General features: G+C 45.5%; 1 protein-coding gene across 1 annotated transcript in view; it reads left to right on the top strand.

The window, feature by feature from the left end:
* The window catches only part of TOPBP1 (DNA topoisomerase II binding protein 1), a 113,149-nt gene that overhangs the window by 68,476 nt on the left and 26,347 nt on the right, over positions 1-18,326 (top strand). Inside the window, exons 16-22 of the mRNA XM_069730090.1 lie at positions 3,994-4,106; positions 4,221-4,347; positions 11,024-11,164; positions 12,878-12,980; positions 15,257-15,449; positions 15,661-15,881; positions 16,121-16,278. Of these exons, the coding sequence (XP_069586191.1) occupies positions 3,994-4,106; positions 4,221-4,347; positions 11,024-11,164; positions 12,878-12,980; positions 15,257-15,449; positions 15,661-15,881; positions 16,121-16,278 (1,056 nt within the window). The remainder of the gene's footprint in view (positions 1-3,993; positions 4,107-4,220; positions 4,348-11,023; positions 11,165-12,877; positions 12,981-15,256; positions 15,450-15,660; positions 15,882-16,120; positions 16,279-18,326) is intronic.

The following is an 18,326-nucleotide window of genomic DNA, read 5'->3' on the forward strand; positions in this document are numbered from 1 at the left end:
TTTAGGCCCATTCTATACAATACCTTGGGGGTCCTATAAACTAGAAAGAGTTGAGACCTTCTTTGCATCTTGTTTATTGAAAACAACTCCGGAGATTACAGCACCTCTTCCCATTCCTCTGTAGAAATGCTACCCACATCCTTCTCCCACTTACTCCAAACCTGAGCCATTGGTCACCAAAAATCTTCAGAAACAATGAGTTGTATACCAGAGAAATGATTCCCTTTGTTGATTTTTACACCTGTACTACAAAGTCTAACAGCCCGTTAAAGGATACAGAAAGATCAGAGTTGGCTTCCTGAGCCTGTATTGCGTGAATGTACTCTCAAGTATTTAAATCAGATTTACACAAATTAAACTTCCGTTTCAGCTGTTTGAACAACTTGAGATGGTTATCAGAGTATAGCTGATGCACATATGTCAGTCTTCAATACTTCCATTCTCCAAATCCCTCCAATCTCCGCAACGCCTTTAGATTAAAGTTATTCCTGATAGGGGTGTAGTTTGAGCAGTCTGGTCATTCCAAACAGTGTTTAACATGTCCACCAAATTTTATGGACCAGTGACCGGTTAGAGTATGTACTCGGGCTACTTTCAAATTTGTGTGATTTCAGTATCTCCAGTAAATCTCCCCCCCCCCCTTCAGTGCCCAGAATTAGAAGTGCTGAAATTGGGAAGCTAAGCCACCCCTCCCCTGATTTTTTGGTAATTGCAGTTTTTCCAGTTATATTCTGGGGGTCCCTATTTTCCACACCAAGTCTCTAAAGATGATGTGCATTTTCCTAAACCAGTATTTAGGAATCAAGACAGGCGAGTTATGTACAATGTACAGAATGCATGGCATTAAGGACCTCCTTAAAGAATTCTTTTTTTGTCTTTTCTAGTGTTGACTATCCCTCCTAGCTTTGCATTGTCGGCAAATTTGATCAGGTTACCTTCTTATCTAGATCATTTATGAAAATGTTGAACACCACTGGGGTCAGGACAGAGCCTTGTGGTACCCCATTTGAAACACTCTTCCAGATGGATGTGCCACCATTTATTACCACTCTTTGAGTACGATCACTGAGCCAATTATGAATCCATCTAACAGTCATTTGGTCATTTTTTTTCAATAAGGATAGTATGCGATACTTTATCAACTGCTTTGCTGAAGTCGAGACATACTATATCTAACACATTACCCTTATTCACCCTGTCAGTGAAATTAGATTTGACTGGCATGACTTGCTTGCTACAAAAACCCATGCTGGCTCTGGTAAATTACTGTATTCTTATCCAAGTACTTACATACATGTTTAATATTTTGTTCAAAGATCTTTCCTGGTATAGAAGTAAGGCTCACTGGCCTGTAATTTTCTGGCTCCATCTTCTTTCCTTTTTGAAGATAGGGACAACATTTGCCCTTTTCAAATCTTCTGGGACTTCCCCCTGTTCTCCAGCTTTTGTCAAGGATTCTGCCTAGTGGTTCTGCAGTTTACTTTGCTAACTCTTTCAGTACCCTAGGATGTAATTAAACTAGACCAGGAGATTTAAATTCATTTAAATTAGTGGTTTTCCTTCACCATCTCTCTGTTTATGCATAGAGCAGATTTTTTTTTAAATTTCTTTGGTGCCCTGAAGATCAGTTGATGTTACAATTGTTTTCTTAGAGAACACAGATGCAAAATAGGAATGTAAAAGTTCGGCCTTCTCAACATCATTTTTGACCACTTCACCCTTTTCATCCTGTAAAAATCCAATAGAATGTTTGACACTTTTTTTTTTTCTTTTGCTTTTGACACCCCCAAAATCTTCTTCTTTTTTTTTTACTGCTTTTGTCTCCCTTGCCAGCCTCACTTCATTACTGGCTTTAGCGATTTTCCTTGCACGGTGATTAACGTATTTTGCGGATTATAAGACACATCCCAAATTTTGAGGAGAAAAATTAGGAAAAAACTTTAATAAAATGGTGGTGCTTCTTGTAATCCATGTGTCTTGTTGCTTACCGGGGGTAGTGGTTGCGGTGAAGTGGTTGCGGTCGCAGGGTCACCGCTGGAGGGGGCAAGCGAGGAGTATTGCTGCAGGCTGGGATGAGGGTGAGATCTCATCTCCCAAGATCTTGGTGCAGAGATCTCCAACTGCACATGCGCCGCCCCAGGCGTCATTTTCCCGGAGTCCAGTCCACCACATAGGAAACCAAGTCACTGTGGGGGATCTGGGCTTTCACAAGATGTCGGCAGTTACCCCACAGCACCGGACACCTGCAGCGGGGCGCCGCACCGCACATCCGGAAACCCGCAGCAGAGCGCCGCATTGCACATCCGAAGACCACCCTCATCCCAGCCTGCAGCCAGAAGGTATATCTGCGTTATAAGACGCACCCCCATTTTCCCCCCAAATTTGTGGGGGGGAAAAGTTCGTCTTACAATCCGAAAAATACAGTAAGTGCTTTAAATGCTTCCAATTCTTCCTTCTTTTCGAGATTTTCATCTTCTGGTTGAGCGTGGTTCCTTTCATGTTCATGAAATTCATGGCCACAGTAGTAGCTTTTCTGTGTGCCAGGAAGGTTTTGGTAATCCAGCTATCTGGAAGACATTCTTATCAAGGTTTCTTATTGGTCCAAGAACGAGGCATGTCTGCAGATAACCTTGGACACTCTCTTGCTTCGGTTGGATCCTCAACAGACTACAGTCCTCCTTATTCCTGTCCCAGCACCTCCAGTTTCTAGAGTTGCTTGACATTCCCTCAGCAAAAGAATTCCTTCTGGAAGACAGGAAGGGGACCTTTCAGACTAGCATCTGGCTTCTGAGGAGCACTTCCCTGGTCCCTTTTTGCTTCTGCAGGATGATCCTGGCAAGATCGTAGCATCCATTGAAGCCATTCCATTTGCCCAGTTGCATGCCAATTCCCTCCAGCCTGCTCTCCTCTCATTATGGGACTAGTTTTGTCTTTCCATGGATTACTCTGTGGTTCTGCTTCAAAATAAATTAAAGCCAATCGGACATCTCCCTGATGATGATGCGTGATGGATAGGTGTCTGCCTTTATTTCTCTGCACATTGAGAAGACCATTAATTCTGGCCAAATATCCAACTCCATTTGCTAAAATGCAGGTCCAAACTTGCAATGAACCTCCATGCTTCACTGGTGCCTTCAAACACTCATTGTAGGACCACTCTCAAGCTATTTAGTGAACAAACTGCCTTCTCTTGCAGCCAAGTATTTAAAATTTTGACTCCTCAATGTGGTGCACCCTGCTTCCATGTCCAGATATGGCTTTTTGGCACAATTCCTCAACCAAGACCACTCCTGGCCAAATATTCCAAACAGTAGATTTGTGTTGCTGGGTGCCGCTAGTTGCTACCAGTCCTGATCTGATAGCACTGCTGGACATCTTCTGATATCAAAGGGAAATGAGCATAATGCGTCTTTCATTTTGCTGTATTATCTTTCCTTGGCCGATTAATGTGTCTGTAATCTTCAACATTGCCCATCTGATTTGGCTCCAAATGTGTCTGTAACAGGACAATGACCCTAAACATACAGCCATTGTCATTAAGAAATATTTTCATTCTAAAGAACAAGTAGTTGTGGAAGTGATGATATGGCCCCCTCAGAGCTCTGACCTCCATTTCATTTCTGTCAGGGATTACATGAAAAGGCATAAGGTTTTGTGCAAGACTACTATCATAGAATGTCTGTGGTCAATTCTCTTGGATATTTGGAGCAACCTTCCTGCCAAGTTCCTTTAAAAACTGAATGCATGTGTACCTAGAAGAACTGCTGCTCTTTTGTAGGCAAAGGGAGGTCCGACTAAAATTTTGATTTGATTTCTATTTTCTTCATTCACTTAGCTTATTTTTATCAATTATCAAAATGCAATTATCCCTTGTATTTTGTAAATTATTCTTGTGACTATCTTCAAAGCACAGGTTTTCTTAAACCACATATGTGGATTTGTATTATGATTCTTCATGTTGACTCCTTATTTTCTAACTTGTATTTTTTACAGGTAGACCAAGGACCTAAAATACTTAATGAAGTGGTAATATGTGTGAGCAAGAAGCTCAGCAAGAGACAAGGGGAACTTAATGGTATAGCCGCCTCACTTGGGGCAGAATACAGGTAATTTATGCCATCAGGAGCACTAAATGGTTCAGGACCAAAGGTTAAAAAAGCAATATAATAAACATGTTTGCCTCAGTTTCTCTAATTTATTCTGGGTTATCCATTTTATAGGTGGTGCTTTGATGAAAGTGTAACTCACTTCATTTATCAAGGAAAGCAGAATGACCCCAACAGGGAATTCAGATCCATAAAAGAAAAGACAGGAATTCACATAGTTTCCGAATATTGGCTATTGTGTGTATGTATCTTTTTTTAGTTTTTTATTTCCTTTTGTAAGCCTCTAAAGCATTTACAGATAGTGTAGTCTGCACCATCACTTGACCAGGAAGTAATAGTAATTATAATACACTAGATATTATCTTAAAATTACACAATTATTAAGACACATTATCCTACGCCTCATTGGGGGACGCAGCCCGTGGGTGTATGCTGCTGCCACTAGGAGGCTGACACTAAGTGATGCAAAGAAAGTTCTCTCCTCCCCTGCAGTATATACCTTCCTGCCGGCTCTCAGCTAACTAGTTCTTGCTTAGTGTCTGTAGGAGGCACACGGGTCTGGTTCAGACCCCAACGTTTTTATTTTTACGTTTTTACTTTTCTGTAAATTTTTATTTTTTAATTAGCGCAGTGAAGGGGGCGACGGATCCTTTCAAGGTTCCGATCTCCCCCGAACCATCAATAGGCGAGAACGCGGAGTATACCTCCCCGTACCCTCTCCTGCGACGTGGGACGCCATGCCTGTGCTCACTGCAGGGGTGACGATTCCTTTACGGTCCCGATCTGTTGTGAATTCTGCTTTTGGGTTCCCTCCAATGGTTGTAGGTGGGAATGCAGTTGTCCCTGAGTTGCAGTCCTGGCCAGGTGTATCTGCTGATTGCTGTTCTGACTGGGATATTTAGGTGTGCAGGATTCATTAGTCCTTGCCAGTTGTCCATGGTTCTGGGAGGTTTTGGATCTTTGTCTGGTTCCTCCTGCCTTGCTGCCAATTCAGCAAAGATAAGTGTCTGGTTTTTGTTTCTGTGGCACACATGCTGTGTGCTTAATAATTCTGTGCTATTCATTTGTTTTCTCTTGTCCAGCTTAGATTGTGTCAGTGTTTTCTCAGTCTTGTTGGATTCTCTGGAGTTGCAGATATACGCTCCACATCTTTAGTTAGATGGTGGAATTTTTTGTATTTTCTGCTGTGGATATTTTTGGAAGGGTTTTAATACTGACCACTTAGTATTCTGTCCTATCCTTTACTATTTTAGCTAGAGTGGCCTCTTTTGCTAAATCCTGTTTCCTGCCTGCGTGTGTCTTTTCCTCTACTACTCACAGTCAATATTTGTGGGGGGCTGCCTATCCTTTGGGGGTCTGCTCTGAGGCAAGGTTGATTTCCTATTTCCATCTATAGGGGTATTTAGTCCTCCGGCTGTGTCGAGGTGTCTAGGATTTGTTAGGCACACCCCACGGCTACTTCTAGTTGCGGAGTTAAGTTCAGGATTTGCGGTCAGTACAGGTTCCACCAACTCAGAGAAAGTTCCATGCGGCTCCAAGGTCACTGGATCATAACACCAATCTCCCCACACCAGCAGCAGGCGACCACATGGAGTGTCGCCTCCATGTATCCTCTCCTGAAGCCAGGCCTAATGCCGGACAACTGGCCTGTCCACCCAGACTGAACTCCGTAGATGTACAGAGGCCCCTCTCCACTGTGAAAGCGGATGGCACAAGGAGGCGAACGGTTCCTCTCCACCTCCCTAACAAAGGGATGATGGACTGAGGTTTATCCCTGCACCGTCCACACTGGAATACCTGACCTGCAGCAGAACAGTAGAGTGCGCATGCTTTCCTCGGCGCCGAAGCCCAGTCATCGCGGCGGCTCCATGCCGGGACATGCACCGATGGTGAGTGGATCCAGTCAGCGATGGGCCTCTGCAGTGGGATATTCACATGCTGACAGGCAGCCTCAGCTTCCCTGTGGCCCACCTCCCTGAGGTAACGCTCTGGCCGGCTGCAAAAATTTAGCCCCTGGCTTTAGCCGATGTGTAGGCCGCATCCCGGAAGCCGCGCCTGCACTATAGCGCGCTAAGGCGGCTCCGCCCACCTTTTCTGGCGCTTCTACCCTGGCACAGGAGCGATCGTTTCCCTTGGCAACACTGGTATTGCTCACGCCAGCTGCAGAAATTTAGGCCCCAGCTTGGGCCTATTCATGGAAGTCACGAGGCTCCGCCCACATCACGTCTGTGGCTCCGCCCCCCGAATTGGCGCCTCTCGCTCTCTGCGAGACTTTACCACCTCTGCAACTCCGGTAGCCATCTTGGTACACCCTGCCAGCACACACACACATGGGCTATGGTTTTGCATTAAAGGGGCACAACGACTCTGCAACCTGGTAAGGAAGTACTGCTCTCTTCCACTGCATCTTCCCCTGTACATGACCAGTATTCCCCGGTCTTAAAGGCACATGACCAGTATTCCCCGGTCTTAAAGGCGCATGGCCAGTATTACCTGGTCTTAAAAGCGCATGACCAGTATTACCCGGTCTTAAAGGCGCATGACCAGTGTTCCCTGGTCTTAAAGGCACATGACCAGTATTACCCGGTCTTAAAGGCACATGACCAGTATTCCCCAGTCTTAAAGGTGCATGACCAGTATTCCCTGGTCTTAAAGCCGTCAGCTAGCAGGGGCAGCAAGTATTCTAGAAAAGTACAGGCGTCTAGAAACGTACATGCGTACATGTCTCTGAATATGGATCGGATATTGCCTTGGATCTGGACTCACCAGAACTTCAGAAAAGGATGAATTTGCCTATTTATATCATTAACCAATCTCTGTAGAATGACGAGGACTTCGGTTCTACTCTAGATCAGAGGTGTCAAACTGCATTCCTCGAGGGCTGCAAACAGGTCATGTTTTCAGGATTTCCTTGTATTACACAGGTGATAATTTAATCACCTGCACAGAATGATTCCAGCACCTTGTGCAATACAAGGAGATCCTGAAAACATGACCTGTTTGCGGCCCTCGAGAAATGCAGTTTGACACCTCTGCTCTAGATCACGCAGTGTCCCTCATGAGGAAACTAAACTCTCTCGCAGAGCATCTGCCATTCACCCGCGGGGTGCTCCCTCCCTAAGACGTGAGATGCCATGCCTGGTCTGATTCTTAAGGGCGACGGGTCCTTTTTAAAGGACACCGATCTCCCCACGCCATCAATAGACGAGCACATGGAGTGTCGCCTCCATGAATCCTCTTTTACAGCCATGCCTAACGCCGGACAACCAGCCATGTCCACCCAGGGACTTTAACTCTGTGGATGTACAGAGGTTCCTTTTTTGGCGTCCGAACACCCCCTCTGCATCTCCACTATTTAGCAGATGATGCAAGAAGGCGGGCGATCCCTTTCCACTTCCCTGTTAAGAGGATGGTGGATCGAGGGTTCATCATTTTAACTCCGCACAGTCAAAAGACCGCGGTGATAGTAAGAGACGGTTTTTCCTCCTTCTGCATGCAGCTGCGCATTCTGCCACTTGGCATTTTAACCGGGTAGAATCTCCTATGGTATACCTACCAGTATCCCTACCCGATGGATCATCAATTAAAAATACAACCGACTGTCAGATTGCAAATCTAGTTTGTTCCGTCTTGCGGCCTCCAGTTTAGCGCTCTACCCTCCCTTAGCCGCCGCATGTGTTGCTAGAGCAATGGTCTCTTAGAGACCTTAACTATTTTGATTTCCTGTAGACTCAACCAGCAGTGGATCAGTTGTCCAGGACAGTCTAGATCTAAGGGATTTTGGTTCCAAAATGGGGACCGAAAAGTAAGACCGATCCTGAACCTCAAACTTTTACCAAGCTTGACAAGGTCTCCCTTCTTCGGATGGAGTTCCCCTGCTCAGCCATTATTTCAACGGAAAAAGGAAGAGTTTCTGGCTTCCACCGACATTCGAGATTCTTACCTTCACATTCCTATATTTTTCCCTCTTAAAAATTCCTTCGCTTTCGCGAACAACATTTTCAAATCACGACCTTGTCCTTCGGCCTTGCGACCGCACCCAGAGTGTTCGCATGGGTAATGGGGCTGTCATGTTCCTCTTGCACCCTAGAGGCATGGTCGTCCTGCCCTACCTGGTCGACTTTCTGACCGCTCCTTCAGCCCGGAACTGAGTTGTCTATATCTCTTGCAATACCCTCTCTCTCCTGGGCTGGCAGTGAAACTTAGACAAGTTTTTTCCTCATTTCCAGCCCAGCAGATATCCCTTTTGAGGATGGTCCTGGAATCTTCCGGAAGTTTGGTGATTCTCCCTTGAGATAAGGCCGTGGCCCTTCAATTGGGAGCTCGCGCACTTGTTCACTCAACCCCTTATTCCTTTTGATTTGCTAGGAGTGTTCTGAGGAAAATTGGTGACGACAATGGAAGAGGTTTTCTTCACTCCTCTCGTTTTCTGCAGGTCAATCAGGCTTTCAGAGCGTAGTCTCTGAGCTCCTTCCTCATCCAGGGAAGATCCTTTCTCCCATTTATTAGTGGCTACCGATGCCAGTCCTCTCCTCCTGATCATTGTTCTGGGGATCCGAATGGTACAGCTAGTTCTACAGCAGGTCCACTGCCTTCTGGCTGTCACCCCATCTGATTCAATCGGACAATCCCATGTCTGTGCCATACGTCAATCATCTAGCAGGTATCCACGGTCAGGTGTCATGGCCGAGGTACCTCACATTCTCTGTTGGGCCACGATCTATCATCTGGTGATCTCGGCAGTACACATCTCAGGTGTAGAACTCTGGGGGGCGGACGCCGTCAGGGTCCCGCGTCATGTGAGTGGGAACTTCACCCAGAAGTCTTCCATCAGATCCATCTTCTCTGGAGCACTCCAGATGTAGGTCGGATGGTATCCAAACGCCAATGTACTCTAAGTTCATGGTTCGACCTCCAGGTTCAAAAGCCATTGCAGTGCATGCTCTGGTTCTTCCATGGTACCAGTTTCCTTCATCCCTCTTCCACTACTTCCGAGATGTTTTCAGAAGCAGGAAGGGCTCCAGTGATCCTAGGAGATCCGCACTGACCATGTCAGGTTTTTTTCTCGTTTGCTGAGCTAGTATTTTTCCGTCTTGGTGCAACAAAACTGCAAATATGGACTTCCTCGCAGGGAGTCTTCACATGTTTTTCTTCCCTATCGCATACCATTAGATCTTTTGGACCTTAATGATCCTGTGAGTCTTACTGTAGACTCCTTTTGATCCGGACAGACTTTACTATCAGGGAACATCGCTCTTTTTTCTCTGCGATCTCCACATCCTGTCGAGTCTCCGGAGCTTGGCGGTCTGATCTTTCAGACCTTTTCCCTTACCATCAAGGCAAGGTTGTCTACAGGCAATCCCCATTCCTTGTTACCAAGGTGGTATTGTATTCCCACAGTTATGAGGGCATCGTTCTTCCCTCATCTCTTTCGGCACCTGTCCACATAACGGAATGGGTTCCCCATATTCTGGACGTGGTGAGTGCTTTGAGTAGGTACGTTTCAGTTGGACACTTTATTTGGGCAACCTCACTGTAAGAGGACTGCTTCCTGACGGTTACAGGAACGGTTTAGCCGTTTCACCGGCCATGTTAGCTTGGTGGATTTGTTAATCCATCCAGGAATCCTTCCGTGTTAGATGTCTATCTCCCTGTCTATCGATGTTTCTTTGATTCTAGGCACCAGGCGTCGGCACAGTACGACTGCAAGTTTGCGAGTTCATCCAGTCCGCATGCATTCTTGAATCACTATAATTCCCAGACTTTCACAGATGTGAGTCTGGGCAGGCGGTTTCTGCAGGCCGCGGTGTCGCAATTGTAAGTAGCGGTTACATCGGGCCTGATCTGATGATGTTCCCTCCCAGGGACTGCTTTGGGACGTCCCACGGTCTGTGTCCCCCAATGAGGCGTAGGAGAAATAGGGATTTTTGTGTACTCACCGTAAAATCCTTTTCTCCTAGCTAATCATTGGGGGACACAGCTCCCACCCTATTATTAGCTTGTGCTTGTTTTATAATTTGACATGTTATACTCTCATATATATAATGTGACATGCTAAATTCTCATATGTTGTTGTTGATCTACTGCTTTTGCACCGAACTGGTTAGCTGAAAGCCAGCAGGAGGGTGTATACTGCAGAGGAGGAGCTAACTTTGTATGACTTAGTGTCAGCCTCTTAGTGGCAGCAGCATACAAACACGGTCTGTGTCCCCCAGTGATTGGCTCGGAGAAAAGGATTTTACGGTGAGTACACAAAAATCCCTATTTTACAGTTAAATTAATTTTTAAAGAGGGTATTCTCAATATGTCTCTTGAGCTGCTCACAGCTATGAAGACTTCAGGATATCTGGCACTATATTTACACATTGGTTTAACGGCATTTGAGCAAGCAGACAGTGAGAGCAGAGAGCCGAGCTGTGATTAGACTTGCTGTCAAAGCTGCTTAGATAGTGATTTATAACTGCAGCTCTTCAGAAGATGAGAGGAAGGTGAGCAGCTAATTGCTGTCTAGAAATCAAGGAGCTGGAGAGATGTGACTGGTATGTTAGGAGCTAACTCCTCTCTTGGAATGTAACTACTTTCCACACTCACCACAGAAACCAGCTGTACAGTTAAAAAAAAAAAAAATAAAAATGCTGCCTTGCAGTTAATGACAGTATATAGGAAAAGCAAGTCAGTTGAAAACCTTGCTAAATAACTAAAGCAATTTTAGAGCTTGGCAACACCCCTTTCAGACAATTATACTTTTGGAAGTTTAGGTCTGCATTACAGTTATGCATCCGACATCTGTGATTTCTGTCGAAAATGCACAATACACATTTTTTTTTAATTTTTTTTATTCAATGTAATTTTTTGGGGGGTGTAATTCACATTTCAATATCTCATTTCTCATTTTGTTTTTTTTTTTGGCTAAAAAGTGTGCAGAAGAGCAAAGGAAAGTTCCCGAGTCTCTTTACCCCCATACATACAATCCAAAAATGAGTCTTGACATTGGTGGTGCACAAGATGGAGCGAATAATAGCATTAAGCTTTCTACAACAGTCTCTAAACATGATGAGGTATGATATAATCTGTAACAAAATAACCCCTGCTATATATATATTTTTATCTTCCAACCCTCTGAGATACTGTGTGCCCACATTGCGTTTTTCATGCTTTCCGCCGTGTTTTTTCCCGCAGCGGAAACGCTTAAAAAATGCTTAAAAATGCATTCCCATGCAATCCTATGGCATTCCGGAGTTGCTGTGCCCATGCTGCGGATTTTCCCGCTGCGGAATCGCATAGCGGTATAATCCGCAGCATGTTCATTATTTCTGCGGAATCGCGGCGATTCTGCCGCCATAGGATTGTATTGAAACACTCACTTTACACATGTGGCTATGCTCACCATGCGTAAAGTGAGCGCTTCATGTGCGGATGGTACCCAGTCTGGAGGAGAGGAGACACTCCTCCAGGTCCTGGGTGCAATATTCTTGTAAAAAATAAAAAGAACTAAATTAAAAAAATATGGTTATTCTCACCTTCCGACGGCCCCCAATCTTCTCAGCCGTGCATTCGGTGGCTTCCGTTCCCAGGGATGCATTGCGCAAATCACCTGAGATGACTTTGCGTCATCTCAGGTCCTTCGCGCAAAGCATCCCTGGGAACGGGACTTACCGGGAGCGCCGCTGAGGAGATTGGGGGCCGTCGGAAGGTGAGAATAACCATATTTTTTATTATTTTTAACATTCTATCTTTTACTATTGATGCTGCATAGGCAGCATCAATAGTAAAAAGTTGACAGGTGTGACCAAACACTATCCTTGACAAGTGTGACCAACCTGTCAATCACTTTTCCAAGTGATGCTTCAAATCGCTTGTAAAGCGCAAGCATTCTGCAAGCTAAAAACGCTTGAGTTTTGCGGGAAACCGCATGCGAATTACGCATGCGTTTTACCCGTGGCAGGGAGTTGCGAAAATGCTGCGGACATTTCCGCAGCATTTCTGCAACGTGGGCACATGGCCTAATAGTTTGTAAACAAGCGTATTATTTTAGTTAGATGCTGCTTGTGTGTAGTTGGTTTCTTTTCATTGTAATGGAGACAAAGTAGGCACTGTCTCTAATGAGAAAGTCCGCTATTCATTCTGCAAAGACTGGTCACCACTCAGATTCTTGTTTGTTGGTCTAACCTCACCTGGTACATTTTACGGCATCTCTAAGTACCTATTGCCAAATTTACTAATTTCTATTTATTATGAAAAGGACTACGATCAATCAAAGCAAATTGACAGTGCCTTACTATTACTAGAGCTAGTTTTAGGCTATGTGCACACGTTGCGGTTTTTACTGCGGATCTGCAGCGTTTTCGACGCTGCGGATCCGCAGCAGTTTTCCATGCGGTGTACAGAACCATGTTAACCTATGGAAAACAAAAACCGCTGTGCACATGCTGCAGAAAAAAACGTGTGGAAACGCTGCGGTTTATTTTCCGCAGCTTGTCAATTCTTTGTGCGGAATCCACTGTGGTTTAGCACCTGGTCCATATTAAAAAAAACGCAGGTGTAAAACCGCAGTAGAATCCGCACAAAAACCGTGGAAAATCCGCGATAAATCCGCAGGAAAAACGCAGTGATTTTGCACTGCGGATTTATCAAAATCAGTGCGGAAAAATCCACACACCAGGACCCAAAGTGTGCACATACCCTTCGTCTTTTGCCCCAAGTGCATTTCTAGCTTGCAATCCTTTGCATTTTGGATAGATTCTATAACTTGTGTATTTTATTTTTGTTAGAAAAAGAAACTAACAGATGAAGATGATCAAATGGCTGAAATGTCACTTGTAAGGACAAGTAAAATTGGAGCTGCTCAAAGTGAAGGGAATGAAATAAAAGGAGGTAAAAATATATATGCTTGTTTACAATGTGTATTTGGCACGTGGCACTCAAAAAAAAAAAAAAAACCTTCCCGACCCCTTTCCTTATTCCAGATCTTCAGTTAGTCACTGGCTGTCCATGGGTTAGGCCTCTTTCACACTTCAGTCTTTTGGCGTCAGTCTGAAACCACCATTTTCCTCAAATAGCGGATCCACTATTTTTTTTTTTTTTGGCGGATCCGCTATTTTCCCATAGACATGCATTAGCAACGGCTTGTGGCGGATTGTCGTCCGTTCCATCCGCCATGCGATGGATCCGTCGAAATTTGGCGGACGTCGTCTAGACATTGAAGGACATTGTAATGTTTTTTGTCTGCGCTGAAATGGCGGTTCGCGACGGATCCGTCGCGTCCGCCATTCCATAGAATGGCCGCCTATGGGATCCGTCGCGACCGTCATTTTGGCGGATCAGTCGCCCCAATCCGCTTTTTCAACTGCGCATGCTCCAAAAAGTAGATACTTTTCCCAGACAACCCCCAAGTAACTGATCCGTCAAAAAAACTGATCCGTTAGAACCGTTTTCTCAATAATTGTGATGGATCCGTCGATCCGTCACTATGTCGGAGCTGACTGACGCCAAACAACTGAAGTGTGAAAGAAGCCTTAGATGTAAACAATGGATGTTGGCTTTGTCTGTGTTTATAGGATTGGAGATATGGTGGTCTCTTGATTTCTCAACATAACAACTTTTCCACTGCTTCACCTTTTTTGCTTTGGCAATGAACAAGTGTAGGAGATTCTGTAGTTTTTATTTGCGCATGAGTTGAACATGTTCATACACTATTCAATGCCGGCGCATAAAAGAAAACGCCTGGAATCGTGGTCATGTAAGTAAATCGTGTCACTGCCGCCATCTGTGGACGTGTGTGACAGTTGCTGTTCATTGTTTACAAAGCCGACATATAGCCAGCCAGGGGCTTGAAAGGTAATCTGTCACCAGCTGTATGCTTCTAAATCTGAGGGTAGCATAAATTGGGGGCAGGGACCCCGATTCCAGCAATTGGATCATGTTCTGGGGTTTTAGTTGTAGTGTTGGTGAAATTACTTATTATTTATATGTTCCAGTTCTGCTACCCCTCTCAATGATGAGTTCTAGCTAACCCCGGGACCAGATTTGACTGATATCTTACAATGTACATAAACGGAAAACTGCTATTCTCTGGTGGGGGCAGGGATAGTCCAAGCTCAATATTGAGGACTACACTGCTGGAGCTCCTCATTGAGAGGATTATCGGAGCTGCAGCAGAGGACTGGCAGCAGCATTGAGAGGACTGTCAGAGCTTCAGCAGTGTTTCATCAAAACTACAGAAAAGAGCTGAGTAAGTGACACTGTTTGGAATCAGGGTCTCTGTACCCTTAAGGCCCCGTCATACTGGACGATATCGCTAGCGATCCGTGACGTTGCAGCGTCCTGGATAGCAATATCGTCCAGTGTGACACGCAGCAGCGATCAGGCCCCTGCTGTGATATCGCTGGTCGGGGCAGAAAGGCCAGGACTTTATTTCGTCGCTTGATCTCCCGCTGACATCGCTGAATCGGCGTGTGTGACGCCGATTCAGCGATGTCTTCGCTGGTAACCAGGGTAAACATCGGGTTACTAAGCGCAGGGCCGCGCTTAGTAACCCGATATTTACCCTGGTTACCATCGTTAAAGTAAAAAAAACAACCACTACATACTTACCTACCGCTGTCTGTCCCCGGCGCTCTGCTTCTCTGCTCTGGCTGTGAGCGCCGGGCAGCCGGAAAGCAGAGCGGTGACGTCACCGCTCTGCTTTCCGGCCGCTGTGCTTACAGTCAGTGCAGGAGGAGTGCAGAGAAGCGCAGCGCCGGGGACAGACAGCGGTAGGTAAGTATGTAGTGTTTGTTTTTTTTACTTTAACGATGGTAACCAGGGTAAATATCGGGTTACTAAGCGCGGCCCTGCGCTTAGTAACCCGATGTTTACCCTGGTTACCGGCATCGTTGGTCGCTGGAGAGCGGTCTGTGTGACAGCTCTCCAGCGACCAAACAGCGACGCTGCAGCGATCCGGATCGTTGTCGGTATCGCTGCAGCGTCGCTAAGTGTGACGGTACCTTAAGTTGTTGCCCTTGGATGAGTCAGATAAGCTTGGTGACGGTCTTTAATTGACAAATTGGGGTAAGTAGATTGAGTTGACAACGTAAGAACATAACACAAATGACTTGCGTAATTATTCAGGAATGTGGTGTTCTTTTTGTGTTTTTTATTCATGTAACCAGCACTTACTCAGACACTAGAGATGAGGGAGAATTTCCAGCGACAGCTCCAAGAGCTGATGTCTGCAACATCGATGGTGAAGGCACAAGGACAGAGGACGTCATTAAGCAGGGCAGGGTTCGATAACTCTCCTTGTACTCCTGAAGGAGTTCGTTCTACTAGAAATGGCCGTAGCCGGGTGCTGGAAGCAAGAAGGTATCGTAAGAAGAGAATTTAGTTTGCTTAGTATCCAAGAAAATACTATCAAAATGTTTGTCTGTTGTATTATATTTCCGTCTGTAATTATTTAATTTATTCACATTTAACAATGTATGATACTATATTTAATGTTTAAGTCATTACTATTTAGAATATATTATGTTTGCCCTTTTTGGTTTTTACAAAAGTTGTTCTACTGTACTTTTAGAAGTTCTCGTCAACCCACAGCAGATCTCAATACCGAGCCATCACAAAATGAGCAAATTATTTGGGATGACCCCACAGCAAGAGAGGAGAGAGCCAAACTAGCCAGCAACCTGCAGTGGCCCAATAGTCCTTCCCAGTATATGGAGCCTCAACCTGATGTGAAAACCCCAAATTATGATAGAGCTCAAGATTCCTTAACCGACACAGACATAGCTGCAATGGGTAAGACATTGGTATCGGTTCCTGCATAGCCTGTAGTAGATGCATAATTTTCTTAATTTTTGTTATTGATTTTAGGCATATTTACTTTTTAAAAATGTCTGGTTTGCTGTGAGAACTGCATTTGCTTTTTCTTTTTGCTTGCAGTTACTCCAGAAGACTAACATAAACACAATAGTCTTTTTGCTTCTATCTTAATTGTCAGGGAAATTTAAAACTGGCACTTAAATCTTGTGTTTCAGAAGCCTGTGAAATGGATGACACTGCAGCTCATGAAGCACTTGGCAAAGGAAATGATCTCCAGTCTCCTGCTAAAGATCAGCTAATCTCCACTCCACAGGCTCCCAGCATTGCATTCCCTCTAGCCAAGCCCATGGTGGCTCCACAGCCAAAGGAAACGGTTAGTTTGGTTACATGTCTTTTATGTTCAGTCTACTTCACAACTATTGGCTGCTTCCAGTCTGATCATTCTGTTGGTGGGAACTGAGTGCATTAAGTACAGGATCTAAGGAAATGTTACATAACCATATACCTGGCTGTTCCAATTATGGTGCTTGATGGAAAACCGTTTAAAGGGAAGTCACCAGGTTTGACCGAGATGAGATACGGCCACTACCTTTCAGGCCTGATGTACAGCATTCTATAATGCTGTATATCAGCCCCCGATCCAGCCTGCAAGAGAAGAAAGAGCTTTTATTGTCCACACTGGGGTGGGCTGTCTGGTCCGAGGGTTGACTCTGGTTTTGGTCCGGTGCCTCCCTTCTTGCGATTTTTTTTTTTTTTTTTTTTTTTTTTTTTCTTCTCCTTGTGTGGATGACACGTCCTTATGTCAGCCACACAGTTTTCCCCGGAATTGCACTCCTGTGTCCTGTGCAGGGTACTTCTCTGCCCTTACTAGAACAGAGTAAAGTGCTGCAGTGCAGCGGTGCCGGGAAACAGGGCCGGCTCCAGGTTTTTGAGGGCCCCGGGCGAAAGAGTCTCAGTGGGGCTTCCCCCCCCTTTAACACATACCACGATTCATGATGCCCAGATACAGCAGAGAAATATAGGTATAGTCCAATGCCATAATTCACATCTTACATGAGTGATAGCTATTGCAAATTCTGCAGTGTATATATACAGGACAGGAGGAGTGGTACTGTGCGGTGTATATATACAGGGGAGAGGTACTGTGCAGTGTATATATACAGGGGAGAGGAACTGTGCAGTGTATATATACAGGGGAGAGGTACTGTGTGGTGTATATATTTCAACAGCCGCCCAGCCTAGGCCCCCAGTACCAGGCTGTGCTGGGGGCCTGGGCTGGGCGGCTGCTGTATATGCTTTTATATATATAAAATTGCCTAAGGGTTTTTCCGTCTGTCTGTCTGTGTCTGTCTTTCTGTCTGTCTGTCTGTCTGTCCTGGAAATCTCGGCTCTCTGATTGGTCGAGGCCGCCAGGCCTCGACCAATCAGAGACCGGCACAGCATCGACGTAGAAATCCCGCGCCTCTGATTGGTCGAGGCCGCCAGGCCTCGACCAATCAGCAACGGGCACAGTGACGATGATGTCATAAAGGACGTAGACATCCCGCGTCTCTGATTGGTCGATGCCGCCAGGCCTTGACCAATCAGCAACGGGCACAGCGATAATGCTGATTGGTCGAGGCCGCCAGGCCTCGACCAATCAGCAACGGGCACAGCGACGATGATGTCATAAAGGACGTAGAATGTGCCCGTCGCTGAATCAGAAACGTGACATGTCTACGTCCTTTATGACATCATCGTCGCTGTGCCCGTTGCTGATTGGTCGAGGCCTGGCGGCCTCGACCAATCAGCATTGTCGCTGTGCCCGTTGCTGATTGGTCAAGGCCTGGCGGCCTTGACCAATCAGAGACGCGGGATGTCTACGTCCTTTATGACATCATCGTCGCTGTGCCCGTTGCTGGCGGCCTCGACCAATCAGAGGCGCGGGATTTCTACGTCGATGCTGTGCCGGTCTCTGATTGGTCGAGGCCTGGCGGCCTCGACCAATCAGAGAGCCGGGATTTCCAGGACAGACAGACACAGACAGACAGACGGAAAAACCCCTAGGCAATTACATATATAGATACACACACACACACACACACACACACACATATATATCTATATATATATACATATATATATATATCTATATATATATATATATATATATATATATATCTATATATATATATATATATAGATATATATATATATCTCTATATCTATAATATAACGCTGGGAGCGTCACTCTGTCCGAAGCCTTTATAGACTGCGCAAGCGCCGGCGCAGTCTGGCCCCCACAGAGTGACGCTCCCAGGAGATCGCGGTATGCGTAAGCAGTGAACGCATACCGCGATCTCCACCGGAGAGTCAGGGACCGTGGACGCGCCAGGAGGGAGGGTAAGTATATTCACCTGTCCTCCGTTCCAGCGCTGTGTG

The sequence above is a fragment of the Ranitomeya imitator genome, chromosome 6 (genome assembly GCF_032444005.1).
Source record: "Ranitomeya imitator isolate aRanImi1 chromosome 6, aRanImi1.pri, whole genome shotgun sequence".
NCBI lineage: Eukaryota > Metazoa > Chordata > Amphibia > Anura > Dendrobatidae > Ranitomeya > Ranitomeya imitator.